The sequence below is a fragment of the Sarcophilus harrisii genome, chromosome 2, assembly GCF_902635505.1.
Source record: "Sarcophilus harrisii chromosome 2, mSarHar1.11, whole genome shotgun sequence".
Lineage (NCBI taxonomy): Eukaryota > Metazoa > Chordata > Mammalia > Dasyuromorphia > Dasyuridae > Sarcophilus > Sarcophilus harrisii.
The window spans coordinates 263222660-263243471 of NC_045427.1; the positions used below are offsets into that span (position 1 = coordinate 263222660).

Sequence of the window (20812 nt, forward strand, 5' to 3'; positions counted from 1 at the left end):
TTTATTCTTTTTCCATTAGGGAGATTACAAATTATCATTCTTTTGTGGGGAGCGGGAAGAAGAGAACTGTGATTTTAATGATGTAAAGAACTCCCATCATCAAAGCAGACTGGCAGCTTACCTGCAAGCTTACAGTCCTAGAGAGATGCTAAGACATTAATTACCTGTGACTCTGAGAGAAATTAAATCATTTGCCCAGGGTCACACATCTCCTATGTGTGAGAAACAGGATTTAAACCCAGACTTTGAGCCCAAAGTCTTTCTCTGCTTTCTATAAATTATTACAAACTAACATTACTTATTTTGGACCTCTCTTTTATAGAGGATCTGCTTAAAAACTGGTTTTTAGCTTTGTGAAATGGCAGTTTTTTTTTTTTTTTTGAAATGGCAGTTTCATAGCCAAAGGTTTATCTGAAGCACAATATTTCTAAATGAAAACTAAAAACTGTTTTTCAGTGACGATTCTCTGTCATTTCTTCTAGCCCATACCTCAAATAAAATCAATCTTAAGATTATAAAACTTACTTACATATTGATTAGTAAATCCTGATGAAATATAATTCACTTTATTAAAGAAGATTTGAAATGACAGCTGTTAGAAACATCATAAGAATTCTAAAAGGCCAAGAGTAAGGGAAGATGTGAAGCAGTTGAGGAGAGGATGCTGAAAATCTTGGACTTTGGATGAGAGGAGATGAATAGAATAAAGACAAACCCATCTCTGTTCCCTAACTCTATTTATTCACTGAAAGACTCCAGTCAAACAACCTATGAATAAACATTTATGAAGCTCCTGATATGTGCTAGGCACCATGCTAAGCATTGGGGATAAAGACAGAGGAAAAAACTAGTCCCTGCCTCAAGAAGCTCACAATCTGAAATGATCCAACCATTCTGAAGAGCTTGATCTAGCAGTGTCTCTACTTGGTCTGTATCCCAAAGAGATCATTAAAAGTTTACAAAGATTTACATGAATTGATGATGATAATGAGCAGAATCAAAAGAACATTGTACACAGTAAAATGTGATGATCAACTATGATAGACTTAGCTCAGCAATGAATGATTCAATACAATTCCAATAGACTTGGGATGGAAAATGCCATCTGCACCCAGAGAGAGAATTATGGAGACTGAATGTGGATGGAAGCACGGTATTTTCATCTTTGTTTGTTTGCTTTTCTTTCTTGTTATGTTTTTCCTTTTGGTCTCATTTTTCTTGTACAAAATGTAAGAAATGATACATAGGGAAATATGTTTAAAAGAACTACGCATATTTAACCTACATCAGATTGTTCCTTGGGAAGGAGAGAGGCAAAAGAGGAAGGGAGAAAAATTTAGAATACAAAGTCTTTAAAAATGAATGTTAAAAACTATGTATTTGGAAAAATAAAATACTATTGAGAAAAACAAACAAGAAGCTCACAATCTAATGGGGAAGACAACAAACAGTCTATAGAGTTTAAATGATACCCTTCTATTTGGTTAAACTACATGACTGCTAAGGAAATAGATTCCCAATGAGGTCCCTCTGACCCCTTTTCTACTCTAGGACCCCATCTGTTTTTTTTTTTGTTTGTTTGTTTGCTTTAAATCTCCTTTAGTCTTCAGTCTTGTCCAGACAAAAACAAAAGCTCAAGGTAAGGAAGTAAGCTGAGGAACAAACCCTACAATATTTGGTCTTTTCTTGTTCTCTCTTAGCAGCAAGGTCTTTAGGGAGTATACTATATTACTGACACAGAGTGTCACATTACCGACATAGAGTCACGCCAAAGCTTGTCTGAAGGAGTTTCTTATTGAAACACAAGAAAAGGCTTCATTGCAAAGTAGAAAACTCCCCATCACTGGATGTGATGTGTACAGAATACCAAAAAAAAAAAAAATCCTCCCTGAAAGTAATTCAGCAATTGGTCCAGAAGACACATGGTCACTATGTGGATTAATTTTGTTTGATTTTGCTTATTTGTTTTATGAGCCTTTCTTTCTCTTGTTGCATTTTTTTCATTGGAAGGGAAGGAGTTCAGGGAAAGGAGATTAGCAATAGTGATGCTGAAAACAAAAGAGGTCTATTGCAAAATTTTTTTTAATATACAGAATACAGAAAAAAGAAAACAAAGACAAGCAGGACAATTTGAAAGCAATATGTAGAATTTGTTATTTATTTAATCGCCCAGATCACTTCCCAGAAAACTTTATATGCCTCAACTCTTGAATCCCTTGACCTACTGCTTTCTGGGAAGCTCATCCTTTTCTAAACCCAACTGCTGAATTACTTTCAGGGAGAAAGAAGATCTATCACATCTACTCCTTTCCTATTTTTTCTCAGCAGTTACTCGTCAGTCTCCTCAATAGCCATAGCTATTAAAAACTCAAAATAGAAAGTTGTTGCCATAAGTTCCTTGGCACTGTCAAATGGCTCCGCATTGGAAAATGATGTGGTTTTATTAGCAAAAACATTTAAGATGATGTATTATCGTCTACTCTGCTGCTGCAGCCTAAAGGCCCTTTGCATATGACTTACTGTGGGTTACCTCTTGAATGGGCTGCCTCCCCCATTAGAAACTGAGCTCAGAGAGACTAGGGGAAGCTGTGCTTTTCTATTTGTATTCCTAATATTTAGTCCAGTGTTTTGCACATGGTAAATATTTAAAATGCTTTTTCACTCATTCATGAAAAAGTGTGCTATTGTACTACCAATTTGAAAGTAAAATTTAACTTAAAGCAGGTCCACACACCTTGAAACCTGTCCAAAGGGGTTTATTATTGGAGATAACAACTTTCTCTATTCCTCATATCTTGCTGAATGCTATTAAGGGAACTATGCTAAGTGAGTACCCTACAAATTTGTTATCCAATCTCACTGACAGATACCAAGGCTTTTATTCTTTTTCTGACTGATGCTTTCTTTACATCACTTCAATACTGTTCCCATTACTTAATAAACAAGCATTAAGGTTCAATATGTGCCAGGCATTCTGCTAAGCACTAGGGGGGATACAGGACATGCACAGAGCAGCACTGGAGAAAATCCTGTGATCAGAATATAGGGAAATAATTGAATTGAGAAATGTGATAACATCCCTAAACATGAATTAAGGGATGAATGTGAGCCTTGGACACAAAAGATCTTTTGTGGGATTTATTCTTATGGTTGCTAAGCAACAAAAAGCTCACTTAGCAATGCAAGAGGCTGAAATAATGGTAAACCAACTATCAAAATCCTATTGGGTAACCAAACTATCAAAGGGATGACTAACCTGTACAAAGGGAGTAACCAGACCTTATCTGTAATCATCTCTCTGAACGCAGTTTATGCACTGTAGCAAAATAGTAATGGAGTTTTTTTGCACTATGATCTGCACTATAAATAGCTATGGAAGAAGTAGTAGAACCTTTCCCTGATACTTTTGGTTTTCTATAAATATCCATTGTTAGGGCACATTCAGAAATGTCGCAGGTCAAAGGTATTTGTATAACTGGCATCTTGAACTCTATAATAAGTAATATATTATACAAGCTAAACAAATACTGTACACTAATCAGGGTAGCAATTATAGAGAAAGACAATAAAAGTAGCTTATGGGCAGTCCTATTGAAGAAAAATGGACTCAGACTCAGACAATGAAATTTAATAAAGGAAATAAACACATACTTCCACAGGTGTCATCATTGGCCATGACCATTGTGTAGGATGTATGCACTTCCTCGACACATTAACTTAACATTGTGTTCTTCAAGGGCAGAGATAAAAAGAATAACCATAGACAGTAGGTTTTGTTTTTGTTTTTGTTTTTCACATGGTGAACTTTTGAGTGACTGAATGCTGGCTTCGACCCATTCTTTGAGTATACAGCCTAGTGAATTTATTTTAGCCACTTGACATGTCTGAACACAAAGATTCAACAATGGAAAACCAAATTAAAAAATAAAAAAAACTTGTTAGCACTTGACAAACACTGTTTTACCTTAGCAGTTTTTCTACCTTAAGAATATAGTTTTGATAGTACTTGCTACCATCCAAATTATTTTTCAAAACACTGCTGAAAGACACAGTGGAAGATTCTAAAGATGAATCATTAAATATCATTTAAGTAATTTTAAAGTCAAAAGTCTACTGCATAGAAAGCTGCACAAAATAATGAGGAAAAGGCAGGATCAGGGAGAGGGGGAGAAGAATCTTAATCCTAAAATAGAATGCAGAGGAAATGAAGGTATTAAATTTCACCACAGGTTAAGTATTTTTTTTACATATATAATAATAGCTTTTTGTTTTCTATAATATGTGCAAAGATAATTTTCAGCATTCACCTTTGCAAAACCTTATGTTCCAATTTTTTTTTTCCTCCTTTTCCTCCCCCTGTCCCCTAGACAGCAAGTAATCCAATATAGGTTAAACATGTGCAATTCTTCTAAACATATTTTCATTTATCATGCTGCACAAGAAAAATCAAATCAAAAGGGAAAATATGAGAAAGAAAAAAAAAAACAAGCAAACAACAATAACAAAAAAGGTGACGCTGACTGAGTCCAAGTGACTCTGAATTAGGAGTTGAAAGACCTGAAAATTCAAGTCCAAATCCTGACATTAAGTATCTGTGTGACCTTATCTAGTCACTTAAATTTTCTGGGCATTAGTCTTCTCATCTGTTAAATAAGAGCTGGATTAGAGGATTTCAAAGTCTCTCTCAATCTATGATTCAGTGCTAAATCTATGATACAATGGCATATAGCAGATGGCTAGTAAATGCTCACTGATTGTTTTATTAGATGATTCAATTAGAGAGTTGTATTTATATCACAGGAACTGATATTTATTAAGAGTATTTTAAGTAGTCATTCAGAACCTTCTTATATTTGTTCCCATACATGACTGATTGATATGGTAACACTTCCTCTTTCCTAAAAAAAAAAAAAAAGTCATTTAAAAAAAGAAAGTGAAATAATGCAAATTTGTCCTAACCTTTTTTGGAGGGTGGGTGGGAGTGGGGAGCACTCCTTGAGCTATTGAAGATGCCTTTAGATATTCCAAAATCAGGTTTAGAATCTCTTATTTCAGTGCTTTCTAGACATGAATAAAGGACTAGTGGAATATTAGAAACTTTGTTGCTATGCACTGTATATAATTTAGTAGAAGTGGGGAAAATGGTAGAAAAGAAGGTAGAATGTATAGAGCAGGTAGATGGTAACAGTCCTGGAATAAGGAGGACCCGAGTTCAAATTTGCCCTTAGACACTTATTAGCTATGAGACCCTGGGCAAGTCACTTAAGTCAGACTGTCTAAATATAAAATAAAATTTAAAAATTTAAAAAAGGAATGTATACCACATGCTAAAGAAGGAAATGGGAAAGCAATCTAATATCTGTGCCAAAAAAAATCCAAATGGGGTTATGATGAGTTGGACATGGCTAAAATGACAGAACAAATATAACAAATATCCTAGGAAGTATGGTAGGCATGAGGAGAAAGAATGGAAGGAAAGATGGAAGGAAGAAAGGAAGGAAGAAGGAATGAAGGAAGAAAGGAAGGAAGAAGGAAAGAAGGAAGGAAGAGAAGAAAGGAAGGAAGGAAGGGAGGCAAGGAAGGAAGGGAGGGAAAAAAGGAAGGGAGGGAGGGAAGGAAGGAAGAAAGGGAAGGAGAGAAGGAAGGAAGGGAGGCAGGGAAGGAAGGAAGGGAAGCAAGGAGGGAAGAGTCCCTGCTCTCAAAAAGCTTAAATTCTATCAGATCACAGGCCTGAATACTCAAACCAGATGACTAAAAGTTAGACCAAAAATGGGCAAATCACAAATCAATAACACTGACTTAAAAGACATACTCTTATAGAAAGGAATATGTTCCTAGAAATTAGAAAAGCATGACTTCAGTGTGTTGTTAATAATGGGGAGGTAGGAGGATTAGGTTCCAAAGCAAGGGGGTCTGCTGGGGCAGGCAAAACTTGGCATATTTTGGTCCCCTGAGCTGACCTTGAAATATCTTGATTGGTCTCCATTGTGTGGGAGGGTGTGACCTCTGAAGCAGGCACATCCTTAGGGAAAAGGGAATGGCTTCATTAGGAATTTTCAGGCAGGCAGCAATTAGCTGTACCTTCTGTGTGACGGCATTTATCTTCATACTGGCTGACTTCCCTCTCAGGGCCTGGATTCCTGAGCTACTTGCCTTTTGTGGGCATCAAACTGACAAAGCTCAGCCCAGGGGAATAGACACAGGACATTCCTCAGAACTCAGAGAAGCCAGAGCAAGATACCAAAAATCAACACAAATGGACGTTCAGTCCAGTGTCAGAAATCCCTTCCAACTCTCATTCTCATACTTGCTATGTTGTTCACACTGCAGCCGCAGATGACTGCACATGGTTTTTTAAACCAGTCACTACTAATTTCCTACTAGCTCTTTCTTTTTCTCTTTAATTAATGACATTAATGACATGTTCATATGGGGAAGACCCCAAGTGAGGTTTTCCTGCCACAATATGGCCCAAGCTTGAGTAAGATCCACCTGGCCATTTGAAAGCTGCCTCACTGCAAATGTGCTGGTTTCCATGAGCCTTAATACACATACACAAATACAATGCACTTTTTACATGCATACATATTTATGTACATATTATTAGTCTATGTTTTTTAAAAATTCCCTGAAGATATTAGGCTGAAAGAAGAACACAAAGCTGTGTGTGAAAGGATCATGCAGTTACTCAAATTGTTGAATTTAAAACCAGGAAGTAACTACCACAACTGAATGAGTCTGGCTTAATGCCAGATTTATTCTTCCAGATATTACTAAAATGGAAAGGCCTTGAAGAGTAAGCTAATTGTATAAAACTTTTAAAATAACCAGCCCATCTTTTTCTTATTTCTTTTCTGCTTTTCCTTCCTCCCATGTTGACTCATTCTTGCTGTGCATAAATCCATAAACAATTGGGTTGGAACTCTTCCTATTCTATTGAAAGGTGTTAAAAAAAAAAAAAAAAAGGTACAAGGGGTCAGACAATGAAAACGACTCACCCTCTGCCTCACTTCCCTGCCAAAACATTATTTATGTCTAATTAGTAAGTTCCTGAATTTAGTCTGATTTTGATTAGAATTCAAGAGAAATTTACTAAGAGTTACACATATACACACCCCTTAAACATTTCTAATATCCTTTCCCAGAACAACTTTAAACTGTTTTTGAAAGAATTAAACCAGTAATCATGATTATCTATGGATAAAAATGGCACCTTTAAGTGACTTGTCTCATTTGTGCACAAATTGTGGGAAAGCAAGACGCCTTCTCAAGTCACAGAAAGAGCTTAGTTGGGAATGCAAAATGTTTTAGGAAACTGTACAGTAGAAAAGGTATCAGATTTTAAGATTTTCCTGAGTGGTCTTAGACAAATCATTTTGCCTCACTGACCTCAGTTTTTCCATAAAATAAGAGAATTGGACTAGATGATTCCTTTCAGTTCTAAAAATCTATGACTATGATTCTCAAACAGACAATACTAAGGGGTTTTTCTTAATTTTGAAACACAAGAGTTTTAAGGAAAGATGTCAACAAAGCACTGGCAATTCAGTTGACATATATTTTTCACATTCATTCATTCACATCATAAGGCTATCTCTAAATTTCCCTGGTTTTAATTTAATACCAGGATGCATGAAAACATAATTAGCAAACACTTGTTTCACTCTTTCTCAGAACAACTTTAAACTATGTCTTTAAAACAGTAAAACTGTAATCATGAATAGCAAGACAACATAGACAAGGCACTTAGCATATTAGAGAGAGCTCTGGCCTTGGATTTAAACCTTGCTTGGACACTCAACTAGCCTCAATCAAGGACATGCTCTTTAATCCTCAAAATCTTGTTTTTGTCCTATGAGTATCTTCATAGCTTCATCAAGTTTCTGTGATGAAAGTGCTTTATGTAATACAGAGAAAAGTGAATTAATATGACTGTGAATTATTTCTGGATGTATGAGAAATCTTTACTGATTATGAGGCATTTGCTTCAGTTACTGACCCATGAACAGCTGTGTACTCTATAACTCAGACCCTGGGTCTCTCAGTTACTGAATATTATTCTTTGTTCCTTCCTCTCCTTTCTTTAAAAATAAATTTTATTTCAACAGCTTGTATTATGAAGGAATGAAGAATTTTATGGGATACATGGAATGCATGATTAATAAAGAAAACAAGGAATTGATCATAGTGCTATCTCGGAGGCTTTATCTATAAGGTATGCATAGGTAAATGTTTGGGAAAAGCCTCTTGTTTAATGTTTTGAAGTGTATTTAAGAAACAGAGGAATTGAGTCAGGAGGAATATAAAGACTAATCTATCTATCTTCCCCGCCTCCTCTCCCTGCCAAAAGAAGTAAGTTTATATAAAACAAAACTAATCTAAGGAGAATAATTCAAGTGGTTCATACTTTTAAGGAAAGGAAAGTTTCTTCAACTAGAATATCACATTATAAGGGAATATGTGTAAAGGGAACCATTTTGGTGTAATGGAATGCACATTGGATTTGGCATCCAAGAATTTGAATTTAAAATTCCAATTCTGACACTTAATGTTTGTATGAACTTGGACAAATCCCTCAATGTCTCCAGCCTCAGTTTATTCATTTGTAAAATGAAATGACTAGACTGGATGATGGTGAAGGCCCCTTCTAATTCTAACCTAAGATCTTCTGTCATCAGTCACATTCCAAAGGTTGTATAATTCACTTGAGACCCTTATTTCTTATAGACTTTCCTACAAAGGAAAGAATCTTTTTGTGACCCTTGTTACTACCCACTCCTCTTCTTCCCCTACAACTATCCCATCATCTTTCTGGGCACTTTGTTATTAATCTCCACTCTTTATTTATGGTGCAAGTGTTTTTATGTTATAATAACAGAACAGAGTAGACACTGTCCTTAAGGAAAAGAAATATAAACATTCTTCCTATAAATGTCTGGATCTTTTTTAGGAAGGCCACTCCTGCCTCCAGCAAAACAAGGGACTTTGGTATTTATAGAAGGAGGACACACAAGTTTGTAGCAGAGATTGGCCCTTATCTGGGTTCCCCCCAACGAGTTCTCTGCTCCAATTTAGACAGAGGACTTAATATTTCAGGAAAAATTAGAGTCACTGAGAACTTGGGGAACATCATGGTACAAATGAAAGAGGGTTGGGTTTGCAGTGAAGGAAACCTGGATTCAAATCCTGTTTCTGCCACTTATTATCAAAAGACCTTGGGCAAATTATTTAACCTACCTGGGACTCAGTTTTTTTAATCTGTAAAGTGCTGGATAGATAATCTCTGCTGCCCTTTCCAGCTCTGGTGTTAGGATCCAATGAATTTTTTCAGTTATTTTGCTTCTCAATTTTCTGTGTTCAACATTCATTTGTGTATATCTCTCCAGAAGATGAGCTCCTTAAAGGCAGTTTCATGTTAATCTTTGTCATCCTGGCAGTCAGAAAATTTTTTTACATGAAAGTGGGCAGATGCTGATTATGTGTTTGCTGAGCAGAGCTGATTTTTATCTCGGTTCCCTATTTGTAAAACTGAAAAGAAGTACAATTCCAATCCCTGGTTCCTGGGATAATAATTCATTGTTTGGTAAAAAATTGTTGGGAAAACTGGAAACCAGTCTGGGAGAATCTGGGCATAGACCAATTATCTCACACCATTTACCAAGATATGCATATATGACCTAGATATAAAAAAGATTTTATGAGAAATTTAGAACACAGAACATATTACTCATCAGACTTAAGGATAGATGAATACTCTATGAATAGACAAGAGATAGAGGGAGAAATTGGGTATAAAATGGATAATTTTGATTACATTAAATTAAAAAAGGTTTTATATAAATAAAATAAATGTAGCCAAGATTAGAAGGAAAGCAAAAAATCGGGGGGAAATTTAAACAATTTATCTGATAAAGGTTTCATATTTAAAACATATAAAGAATTTTGTTAAATCTATAATGATCAGTGTTATTTCAATTCTACCTAAATTAATCTATTCATTCTGTGCCATACCACTCAAACTGCCAAAAATTATTTTATAGAGATGGAAAAAATAATAGCAAAATTCCAAAAAGTCAAGAATATCAAGAGAATGAAACATTTGTTTTTGTGAGATTTAATGAGTTCCAATTTTTTTTCCTTCCTTCCTTTACCTCCTCCCTCTCCAAGACACCAAACAACTTGATATTGTGTGCAAAAATGTTCCACTTTCTGTGGTGACAAGGAAATGGAAATTGAGTGGATGCTCATCAACTGGGGAATGATTAAATAATGTATTCACATACAATAACTTATTCAGTCATTCCCCGGTTGATGAGTATCCGAACTCCCTTTGAGTGAAGTGAGCAGAACAAGAAGAACATCGTATACAATAATAGCAAGACTACACAGTGATCAATCTTGACAGACTTAGCTTTCATCAACAACATAGTGGATCCAAGATAATTCCAATAGACTTGGGATAGAAAATGCCAACATAAGAAAACTATGGAGACTGAATACGGATCAAAGTAGACTATTTTCACCCTTTATTGTTTGTTTGCTTTTTTCCTCTAATTTTCCCCTTTTGTTCTGATTCATTTTTCACAATCTGACTTATACAGAAATATGCTAAAAATGATTGTACACGTATAAACAATATCAAGTTGTTTGCTGTCTAGGGGAGGAAAGAGGTTAAGAAGGGAGAAAAAAAATTGGAACTCAAAAATTTCACAAAAATGAATGTTGAAAACTATTATTACATGTAATCAGAAAAATAAAATACTGTTTTAAAAAAAAATCCGAACCATTCTCTAATTGATAAATGGTCAAAGAATATGAACAGGCAATTTTCCAATAAAGAAATTTTAAAAATTTATAATCATATAAAATAGTTTAAATAATTATTGATTAGAGAAATGCAAATTAAAACAAACTTGAGATATCATTTCATACTTACCAAATTGGCTAAAATGATAGAAGGGGAAAGTGACAAATACTGGAGAGATGATGGGAAAATTGGGATACTAATTCATTGTTGGTAGAATTGTAAAATGAATGAACTGTTTTGGAAAATAATCTAGAATAATACCCAAAGAGTTATTAAGTTATCTTTACCCTCTGGCCCAGCAATATATTTCCAAAGATGATAGGAAAAAAAGAAAAAGAACTTATATGTCCTAAAATGTTAAAATAGCAGCTTTCTCTGTAGTAGAAAAGAACTAGAAATTGCAAAGATATTCATCAGTTGAGGAATGAATGAACAAGTTGTATTATGTGATAATGATGGAATACTATATATAAGAAATGATAAGCTTGATGATCTTAGAAAATGTGGATAGACGCATAAAATAATGAAGAGTGAAATGAGAACCATGAGAATAGTGTATATAGTTATAGCAATATTGTTTTAAAAATGGCTTTAAGCAAATAAGTTATTCTATTATAAATACCCAAATTAAATATTAAAAAATACATGAAGAAAGATACGATTGAATCCAGAGAAAGAACTGATAAATAGAAGTAGTATGGAATAATTTAACACCTACACCCACACCCACACATGTATGTATATGGTGTGTGTGGCTACACATGTATACACACACACATACTCACACACACAAATACACCCACACACACCTATTTGTATCTAATAGTAGCCATCCCTACATCAGGGGAGTGGGGAAGAAAAAATTTAAAAACAAATTTGCATGATAATTTTGTTGTATATTGGAAAGGAATAGCAAGTTGTGAACATCGAAGCTATTTTAATCCACAAATTAAAAATTAAATAAAAAACAAAACAAAGTTAAATGGTAAAGTGTCCCCCTCATCATCAGCTCTAAATCCTATCAGCCTATGGGTACCAGACCCTAATGCTTGCACGGTACTTTATAGCTTTCCATTGGATAGATAATTAATATTATGTGTGTGCATATAATTATATATTATTACATATGTTTGTTATATTTATAAGTTTGTTATATATTTAATTATATATTTATATTTTGCATATTATATGTTTAATTTATACATAATATAAAAAGAAACAGGTTCAACAAAGAGGATTCAATGTTGCACTTAAGAATCAGAAAGATCAAATTTTAAATCTGGTCTCAGATACTTCTGCCTACTTGAGTTTCTTCAACTGTAAAATAGGATAGCAATTACTCTTACTTCCCAGAATCGTTTTGAGGAAAAATGAAAGTATTTTCTCAGAGCTCTGCAAACCTTAAAGGGCTATATAAATGCTAAGTATTATAACTATTATTATATTACATAGCTAACTACTGACAAAACTAGTATTAGATTCTAGGTTTTCTATATCCTTTTCTTGGGCTTCCTTCACTATACTAAGTTGGCTCCTATCATGAATAATAAATAATAAGAAAGTTATTGAAACCTTCAAAGGATGCAACATGGCTTACCCAATTTATTTTTCTTCGGTGGCCTTAGTGGGAAAGCCTTGAATTATCTCCCTATAATTCTAACAGTTCTAACCCTATAAGATATAATAATTTCCAACAAGGGTCACAGTCTGTTTGATTGTTTATCTTCCCCAAATTTTCACTCTATGGGACAGTATTCTTTGATCATGATTAAATGGTGACTATCTCAGTATTCTTTCTTGGTCAGCACATCCACAGCAACTACCTCAAAGGGACCCACTTTCGTACATCTACAAGATCTTCCTGATTTCAAGTGGTCATCAGAATTTTGTTCAAACCCTCCATGCAATGATTTCTCATCTTCTCTATTTTGGGAGAGGGCCCTCCTGTTTTGGAGAAAAGAAACAATTCAGAGGAGAAAAGGCTAATTGCAAAGACTATCTTTTGTGTTACCTTGGCCAGTCTTGCTCTCTTGATGAGGTCGTTGAGTTTGCGCACAGCTGCCTTTTGAGGAAGGCTCTGGATGTCTTTGAAGAGATCCTGGGCTTCCACTTCAAAGAGTCTTCGGTTGTCAGTATTCTGAAGGGGCTGAGCCCAAAAAGAGCCGATATAGACTCGAAGCACTTCTGGAGTGTTGATCACCTTCCCCAGAGACCACATGAGGGCACCATAGACTCTCATAAGCTGCTGAGTGTCCACTTGGTCAGCTTTGTTCAACACAACACGGATCTTATCATCCTGGCCCCGGAAGGCTTTGATGGCTTCTGAGAATTCATCAGAGATATCAAGTTTATGAGCATCGAAGAGAAGGATGATTCTGTCAACCCGCTCAGCAAACCATTGTAGGACCTGGCAGAAGTCATAGCCTTTAAAAGAAAGAGAGAGAGAGAGAGAGAGAGAGAGAGAGAGAGAAATGTAAGGAAAAATGTGTCAGTGTAGAGGTTTGAAGAATACTTTTTTTTTTTTTAAACTGAGTACTTAAAGCCTAAGCATAAGAAAATTCAGGTATTTTCTTCCCAAAGACATTTTCTCATTTTAGTCTTTGACAAGGGAAAAGTAGAAGTCCAGATCAAAAGGAGGTGATATCTTATACCATTTTAGAATTATCGAAAGTGAAGTGACCTAGAATGGGCATTGTAACAGTTAAGTGTTGCTGGATAATCTGGGAGATTTTACATAAGAAGAAATTCAAATTAAAATGAATTATTTTATCTAGATCTTTTAAAAGTGATTAAAAAAAAAAAAAACATAGATTTTGCCAAATGACAGACTATGAGTCAAATGTTCTCAGCATTATCAATGTCTTGATTCTCTGAAGAACTCATTAGGCACAGATTCTGAGCCAAATGCCAAAGTGGTAGGATGTGAACTGGCAGCCTTGAGAGAAGGAAATGACACCAAAGGGAAAACAAGGTAAAAAGCACCAGAGACATGAACAGGAGATTTCTCATTTGTGCTATGTTGTGATCAGCAATTATAACAAAAGGAGAAACTTGTTCTTTTGGATCATTTGAATTTATACAGTTTTAGGAAGGTAGAAGATTATCCTTTTGGTATTCAAGACTCTTGATATACTGTATTCTTAATTATGTCTGTGAAATGCTGTCTTTAGACTTCCAAATTATTTTCAAAGCATTAGCTTTGTAAAATTTCAATTTGCATTTGCCTTAACAATACATACCAATATCTCCTCCTGTCCCTCTCACTCTCAATCTCTTCTTGTCCCTTTCTAATGTTTCCTAAATCACTGGGGCAGGTAAATGCCAGACTCAAATTATATAGTGCTTCTTCTGACCCCAGAATTACCTTGTATTTATTTAGTATTTTATATTGACTTAATAAGAACATGTTCATCATTCCTCTCAACAGCTGCTTGATGGCAGGGACTATTTCTTTTTTGTCTGTGTATCCTCAATGCTTAGCACACAGCAGCCACAGAAAATTTTTGAGATACCTGTTCTTATGAAAGCCCAACCTATATAAAATAAAAAGGAAAACTACAATCCATTTCCTTTAAGCCTGATTAGCATTGGAATCAGAATATCTGAGCTGAAAGGAGTCTTCTAATAGCTCCCTAATTTTATAGAAGAGACTCAAGTTGCTCTGCAGACCTGAATGATCTTCCCATAAGACCTTCTTTAGTTTACTGGGATCTTATGGGGTCTTTTAACATAAGAGCCAACTCTTGTGTTGGCTCTTTTTCATGGCTAACTAGTCCCAATTTAGAACTGAGAAAAATTTAAGATTTAAAGTGGGGAAGTGGGGGAGCGGTGTTGGGGGTGGGCACTGCATTGTGGTATATACCAAAATTTTAACTCAGAATTTAAATTCTTATTTTTTAATTCAATAGCCTAGAACATTCAATCTCCCAAGTTAACAGCAAGTACCACTGTCATTTGACACTTATTTTTAAACCAGGCAGCACCAGCTCCTAAGATGTTTTATACTTAGTCATGAATGAATGAGCTGTTGTTTGCACAGCACGATGATATACCAGATTCCCACTGAGTAGGCATGCAGACTAGAATTCTACTTACAATAGATGTAATGAATTTACACAGAGAGATTTCTTTTACCTGGTTTTCATAATAATCAATAAGGCAAAATTAGAGAAAATAGTTACCCATCTCTCGAAAGACAGTTTAAAACCTCTAGTCATTTGGGGTTGGTGTAAGCTGAAGTACTCTCTATAACCCAAGCAGAAGGAAGAGCTAATTTTCTAGGAACCTCAAAATCTCTCATTAGTATGGTGAGCAAACAAGACACAGATGCTCAGATAATAACTAATCAAAACTATAGCTTGCATGTAGAAAATAGTCACATTTTAAAACTAGATCTATAACCCAAAACCAGTCTCCTTTGTAAAATGAGAAGGTTAGATTTTCAAAGTTCATCTGAAATCCAATTCTTAAAGTCAATCAATTAACAAATGCTTATTTTAAGCATTTATTTCTATAGTACTGCCATGTAAGAGCCAGGAGTTGGGGATACAAGTATAAAGAATGAAACAGCATCTACTTGGAAAGACCTTAATGGGGGAAATCACAAGCATATATAATATACATGCAGTGGACAAAGGTAATAAATAAAAATATATACAAAACTGTTAAATACAAGGAAGTTGGGTAGGAAGGATACTAGTGGTGAAGGACATCAGGAAGGGCTTCATGCAGGAGATGATGCTTCAGCTGCATCTTAATGGAAAAGAGGGATTTTATGAGGCAGAAGAAAGAAGGGAATGCATTCCAGGGATGGAGCTGGCCAAAGCAAAAGCATGGAAATCAATAATAATAGCTAATACTTATACAGCACTCACTAAGCATTTTATAATTATTCACTCATTTGATCCTTACAACTCTGCCAAGTAGGTGCTATTATTACCCAGATTTTGCAGCTGAGCAAACTTAGGCAGACAGAGGTTAAATGATTTGCTCAGGGTTATAAAGTAAATGAAGCTAATTATGTAGGTCCAGTGTACCATCCACTTTGCCACCTAGCTTACTGTATGTGAGGGATAGAATGAAGAACATTGGATTGGATCTCAAAGTACTAGAAAAAGAGTGATGTCCAATGATACTGGAAATGAAGGTTAGGCCAGATTGTGAAGTTTTAAAGGCAAAATAGAGGAATTTACTTTTTATTTCTGAGGCAATAGGAAACGTCTGGATTTGACTGAGCAGAAGAATCACATGGTCAGATCTCTCTGCTTTAGAAAAATTTGACAGTACTGTGTAGAATGGAGAGACAATTAGGATACTGATGCAATGGTTTAGGAAAGAGGTCATAAGGGCTTTTACTGTAGCAGGAACTGTGTGACTGGAGAGAAGATGTCAAATGCAAGAGAGTATGTGTCAGGAAAAATGATACGGTTAGCAACTGATTAGATATGAAGGGAGTGGGAAAGTGAAGAGAAAAGGATAATGTCACAGTTATAAACCTGAGAGACTGGAATTATGGTGGTGCCTTTGAGAGAAATAAAGAAATTTGAAAGAGGGGCAGGTTTGGAAAAATGAGGGGGAGAGAGACACAGAGAGGAGAAAGGCCTAGGATAGGACCTACCCAAAATTGGGCATGGGGGAATGATATGGGGGATAAAGCAGCAAAGGAATCCGAGGAGGCAAAGATAGTATCACAAAAACCTACAGAAAAGAGTGTATTCAAGGAGTCTTATACATAGATACTGAGTTATAGCCCAAGTTTGACTTCTGTAAGAACCTTAGAAGGTAAAAAACATAAAAGGAAGGAAGAGAGGGAGGGAGGGAGAGAGGGAGAGAAAAAGGAAAGGAGGAAGAGAAGAAGGAAGGAAGGAAGAGAGAGAGGGAGGAACAGAGGGAAGAGAAGGGAGAGAGGGAGAAGGGAGGAATGGAGGGAAAAGAAAAAAGAAGGGAGGGAAGAAAAGAACAGAAGAAAAGAAGAAGGAAGAAAGGAAGGAATGGAAAGAGGGAGGAAGCAAGCAAGCAAGAAAACCTCCTATGTACCAGGAACTGTGCTAAATACTTTAAAAAATATCTCATTTGATTCTCACAGCAATCCTGAGAAGCTGGAGAAACTGACGCACTTGCATTAAGTGACTTGTCCAGGGTTACATAGCTAATAAATGTCTGAGGCTGGATTTGAACTCAATTCTTCATGACTAGGTCCAGCAATCCATCCAACACACCAGCTAGTTGCCCTGAGGCTATTACATTAACAAACTTATAAATTTATGGAGCCCCTTTAAAAAAGCTGCAAAGTGCTCTCTCTATGATCTCATTTTAGCCTTACAGAAACAAAATTTATGCCAAAGCCTTTGTGACTTCAGGCCCAGGCCCCTATGCAGGCCACCAGGGCTTCAGGACAACTGATGACACCCAATAGGTACCATGTTCATGGTACTTACTACAGGTTACTTTCTTGTATGGATGGAGGAATGAATTTCCCCATAGAAACAATATTATAAATGGCTAGGTTCCCAAGAATACCACAATTGAGCCCCATCATCAAAGGTTGTAAAGGTTTTATGGCCTGGATTGAAAACTTAAACAAATTTTTGAAACACAACTTATTTGTGCAACTGTACCTCTTCTTAGAGCTTAATGTATTAATTCAAATACAATTTCAAATTAATTTTTGTTGTGCATCCCATGGATTCTTGGGACTATTAAAATGACACAGTTCTATGAAACTTAATCTTGCTAAGCCTGTTTTAAGACACGCATCTCTACAAATGGATCAAAAAAGCATGGAAGTAGAAATTCATTCATGTGCTCAAGTTGTAAGTGCAGTCAGTTTCTCTACTGACAATCACATTTAGTTGGAGTGCCCTTCCTCCTTGACTGAAGCCAGGCTTATGAACTCCTCACAATCACTACCCTCTAAACCTAACTATTTTTAGAGGTCTCATGAGCAGACACTTTGCTAAGTGTCCTTCATTCTGACCTCTGTGATGATGGGACCTTCATAAGGGACTGGGAATGAACCCCTAGTGATCAGAGGTTATGGAAAGTCATTCAGTGGGCGCTAAGCTGGGGGCCAATGACAAGCATTCTCCTATGGGGGGGCTAGATAAGACTAGATAAAGATGGGAAAAATCCCAGATGTGATTAAAAAACAAAACAAAACAAGACTAGGTGGTGGTGCTCCCTATTTGGGACCAGTAAAACTCTTACACCATTTTAAATGATTGAATTAGGGGAGATTTCAGTTCTGTAAAGAGAACAAACCGAACTTTAATCAGTCTGGGGATAAAACAAGGATAAAAATCATTGATTTATTGCACTCAGTATTTACATATATCATACAGTATGTAAATACCAAACAGTCAATGTTTTGGAGGCCCAGAAACTTTGCACCAAGATACAAACACTACATCCTGGGGACCAGGGAAGGAGAGGATATGCTACTTGGGAATTTGGATCTTGGCACACAAATAATTCTGAGAACTGAGGGTGGAGGCAGGAAGGAAGGGGCTCGTCCACCCAACACATGCTTCCTGCCACAGTCTCCTATATTGTGGACTTAAATCTTGGACTCAGGAGAGAAAGACGCTATCGGGAAATGGTATCTGGATTTAGATTAGTTGTTACTTGGCACAGGTAAATATAGGGTGGAGACCCTACGGAAGCAAAGCTGATGGACTATTTCTAACTAAACAATTAATTTAATACAGACTCTTCTGTCAAGCGGGCTTCATCAAACTAATTTACAAAAACAAAGCATGACAGAAAAGTTGTGTTTAAATTTCTTCCCAGAGCCAAGTTTCCAATTCCATTTGTTTAAAATGAGATGCTCGGCTTTACAACAGACTTTAGGATTGATAGTCACATAGGCCAGGCCACTAAAATCAGACTCATTCCTCAGTTCCCCCAATCCACCACCCCATTTTCTTCTACTCTTGAGTAATGTCAAATGATTTAATGACTTCAGCCTTAGACTAAGTAGTAAGCTTAAGTCTATCGTTAGTGAGTCCTGGGCTGGCCAGAAATCTGGGAGAGATGGCTTAGCGGAGACAGGAATAGCTCAGGCAGGAGATAACGGTAGTCTCAGAGAGAGCAGGGAGCATTGCACTAGAATCTACTTTCAGTTTGTGTCCAATAGATCCTTGTCCTAATCAGGTCATCACTGTAATTGACTCAGAGATGGGGGAGAGGAGTTGAAAGGTGTAGACTTATTTAAGATCGATAAAGCAGGACAGACACTAACAAAGATAGTCCTACTTGATGCTTTTTACCTCTTGACATTATCTCTCAAGCAGAAGATTTTAAGGTTTTTAGGTTTAAGGATACCCAAAATAAGACACTTCATATTATAAAAGAATTGTGTAGGTTTAGCCATTCTTTCACCTGTTCAACAACAGCATGAATTTACAGCTGTTGTGAGCCAGGATTAGAGGAAAGAGTCATATACAGCATATAGTTTAGTTCTAGAACCTTGAGGGAAAATGTCAGAAAGTAGTAATTACCTAGTAATTATATTACTTGAGTAACTCATTTTCCTTTTCTGGGCTTCCAGATTCCTCCTCCTCCTTCTGGCTCTGACATTCTGAGATAGATTTAGGAAACCCAGAATTGGAAGAGACAACAGAAACTAACAGGACTAATCCATACTTAAACACAACATACTGAAAAACAACTTTGGATCTTTATTATGTGATAGACCACTGAATGATCATTCAGCCTTTGACTGAAGACTTCTGGTAAAGGGAAACTTACTACTCACTCCTTTCTACCCTACCAGGGACAGCCCATTCCACTTTTGGATCTAATTATTAACAAATTTTTCATTACTTTAAGCCTAAATCTGCCTTTAAAAAAATTGCTAACTTTTCATGCTTCCTAGATTCAGAAAATAAGGACAGAGGCAAAGATGAAGAGAATCCAGAATGAGTTCTTCTAAATGGTTAGAGGAACAGACACTAAGAATGTCCCAAAATCTAATATACAAGAAAAGGAAGTTAGAGCAAGATTATTGGAGTAAAGTCCAAGGGGATACATATTAAATTTAGAGGGAAGTGAAGTCAACATTCAGTTAGAAGAAAAAAAAATTATAAGAAATACTTTAAGGCCCCAAAAGAAAAGAACTTTCTTCTTTCATAGACTAAATAAAATAAACTTGGACTAGACCAGAGTGTCAGGAGATTTAACCAGAAAGACTCCAGGGATCAGGGTTATGAAGACAAGTTCAACAGAATCAGGATTTGAGTTTCTTTTTTAAAAAAAATTAATAGTATTTTATTTTTCCATATACATGTAAAGATAGTTTCCAATACTCATTTTCATAAGATTTTGTGGGGGCAGATGCAGTAGATAGTGCACCAGCTCTGAAGTCAGGAGGATCTGAGTTCAAATCTGGCCTCAGACACTTAGCACTTCCTAGCTGTGTGACCCTAGGCAAGTCACTTAACCCCAAATGCCTCGGAGAAAAAAAAAACTTTGTGTTCGAAATTTTTCTTCCTCTCTTCCTTACTACCCCCTCCCCAAGACTGACAATCTGATATAGGTTAATCATGTGCAATTCTTCTAAACATATTTCTATATTCATCATACTGTGCAAGAAAAATCAAATCAAAAGGGGGGAAAACATGAGAAATTAAAAAAAAAAAAAAACAAAAAAAAAAACAAGCAAACAAACAACAACTATGGTGAAAATACTATGCTTTGATCCACATTCAGTCTCCATAGCTCTCTTTCTGGATGCTGATGGCTCTTTCCATCACAAGTCTATTGGAACTGCCTTGAATCACTTCACTGTTGAAAAAAGCCAAGTCCACCAGTTAATCACACATAATCTTGTTGTTGCTGTGTACAATGATCACTTCACTCAGCGTCAGTTCATGAAAGTCTTTTCAGACTCTTCTGAAATCAGCCTGCTCATCATTTCTTACACAACAATAGTATTCCATTACATTCTTATACCATAACTTTTTTAGCCATTATCCCACTAAAGGGCCTTCATTAGGAGTTGGATTC

At 36.0% G+C, this 20812-nt stretch overlaps 1 protein-coding gene across 1 annotated transcript in view; it reads right to left on the bottom strand.

Moving 5' to 3' along the window:
* EHD4 (EH domain containing 4) overlaps positions 1 to 20812 on the bottom strand; it is a 97395-nt gene that overhangs the window by 10956 nt on the left and 65627 nt on the right. Inside the window, exon 4 of the mRNA XM_031952146.1 lies at positions 12819 to 13231. Coding sequence (XP_031808006.1) covers positions 12819 to 13231 — 413 coding nt within the window. The remainder of the gene's footprint in view (positions 1 to 12818; positions 13232 to 20812) is intronic.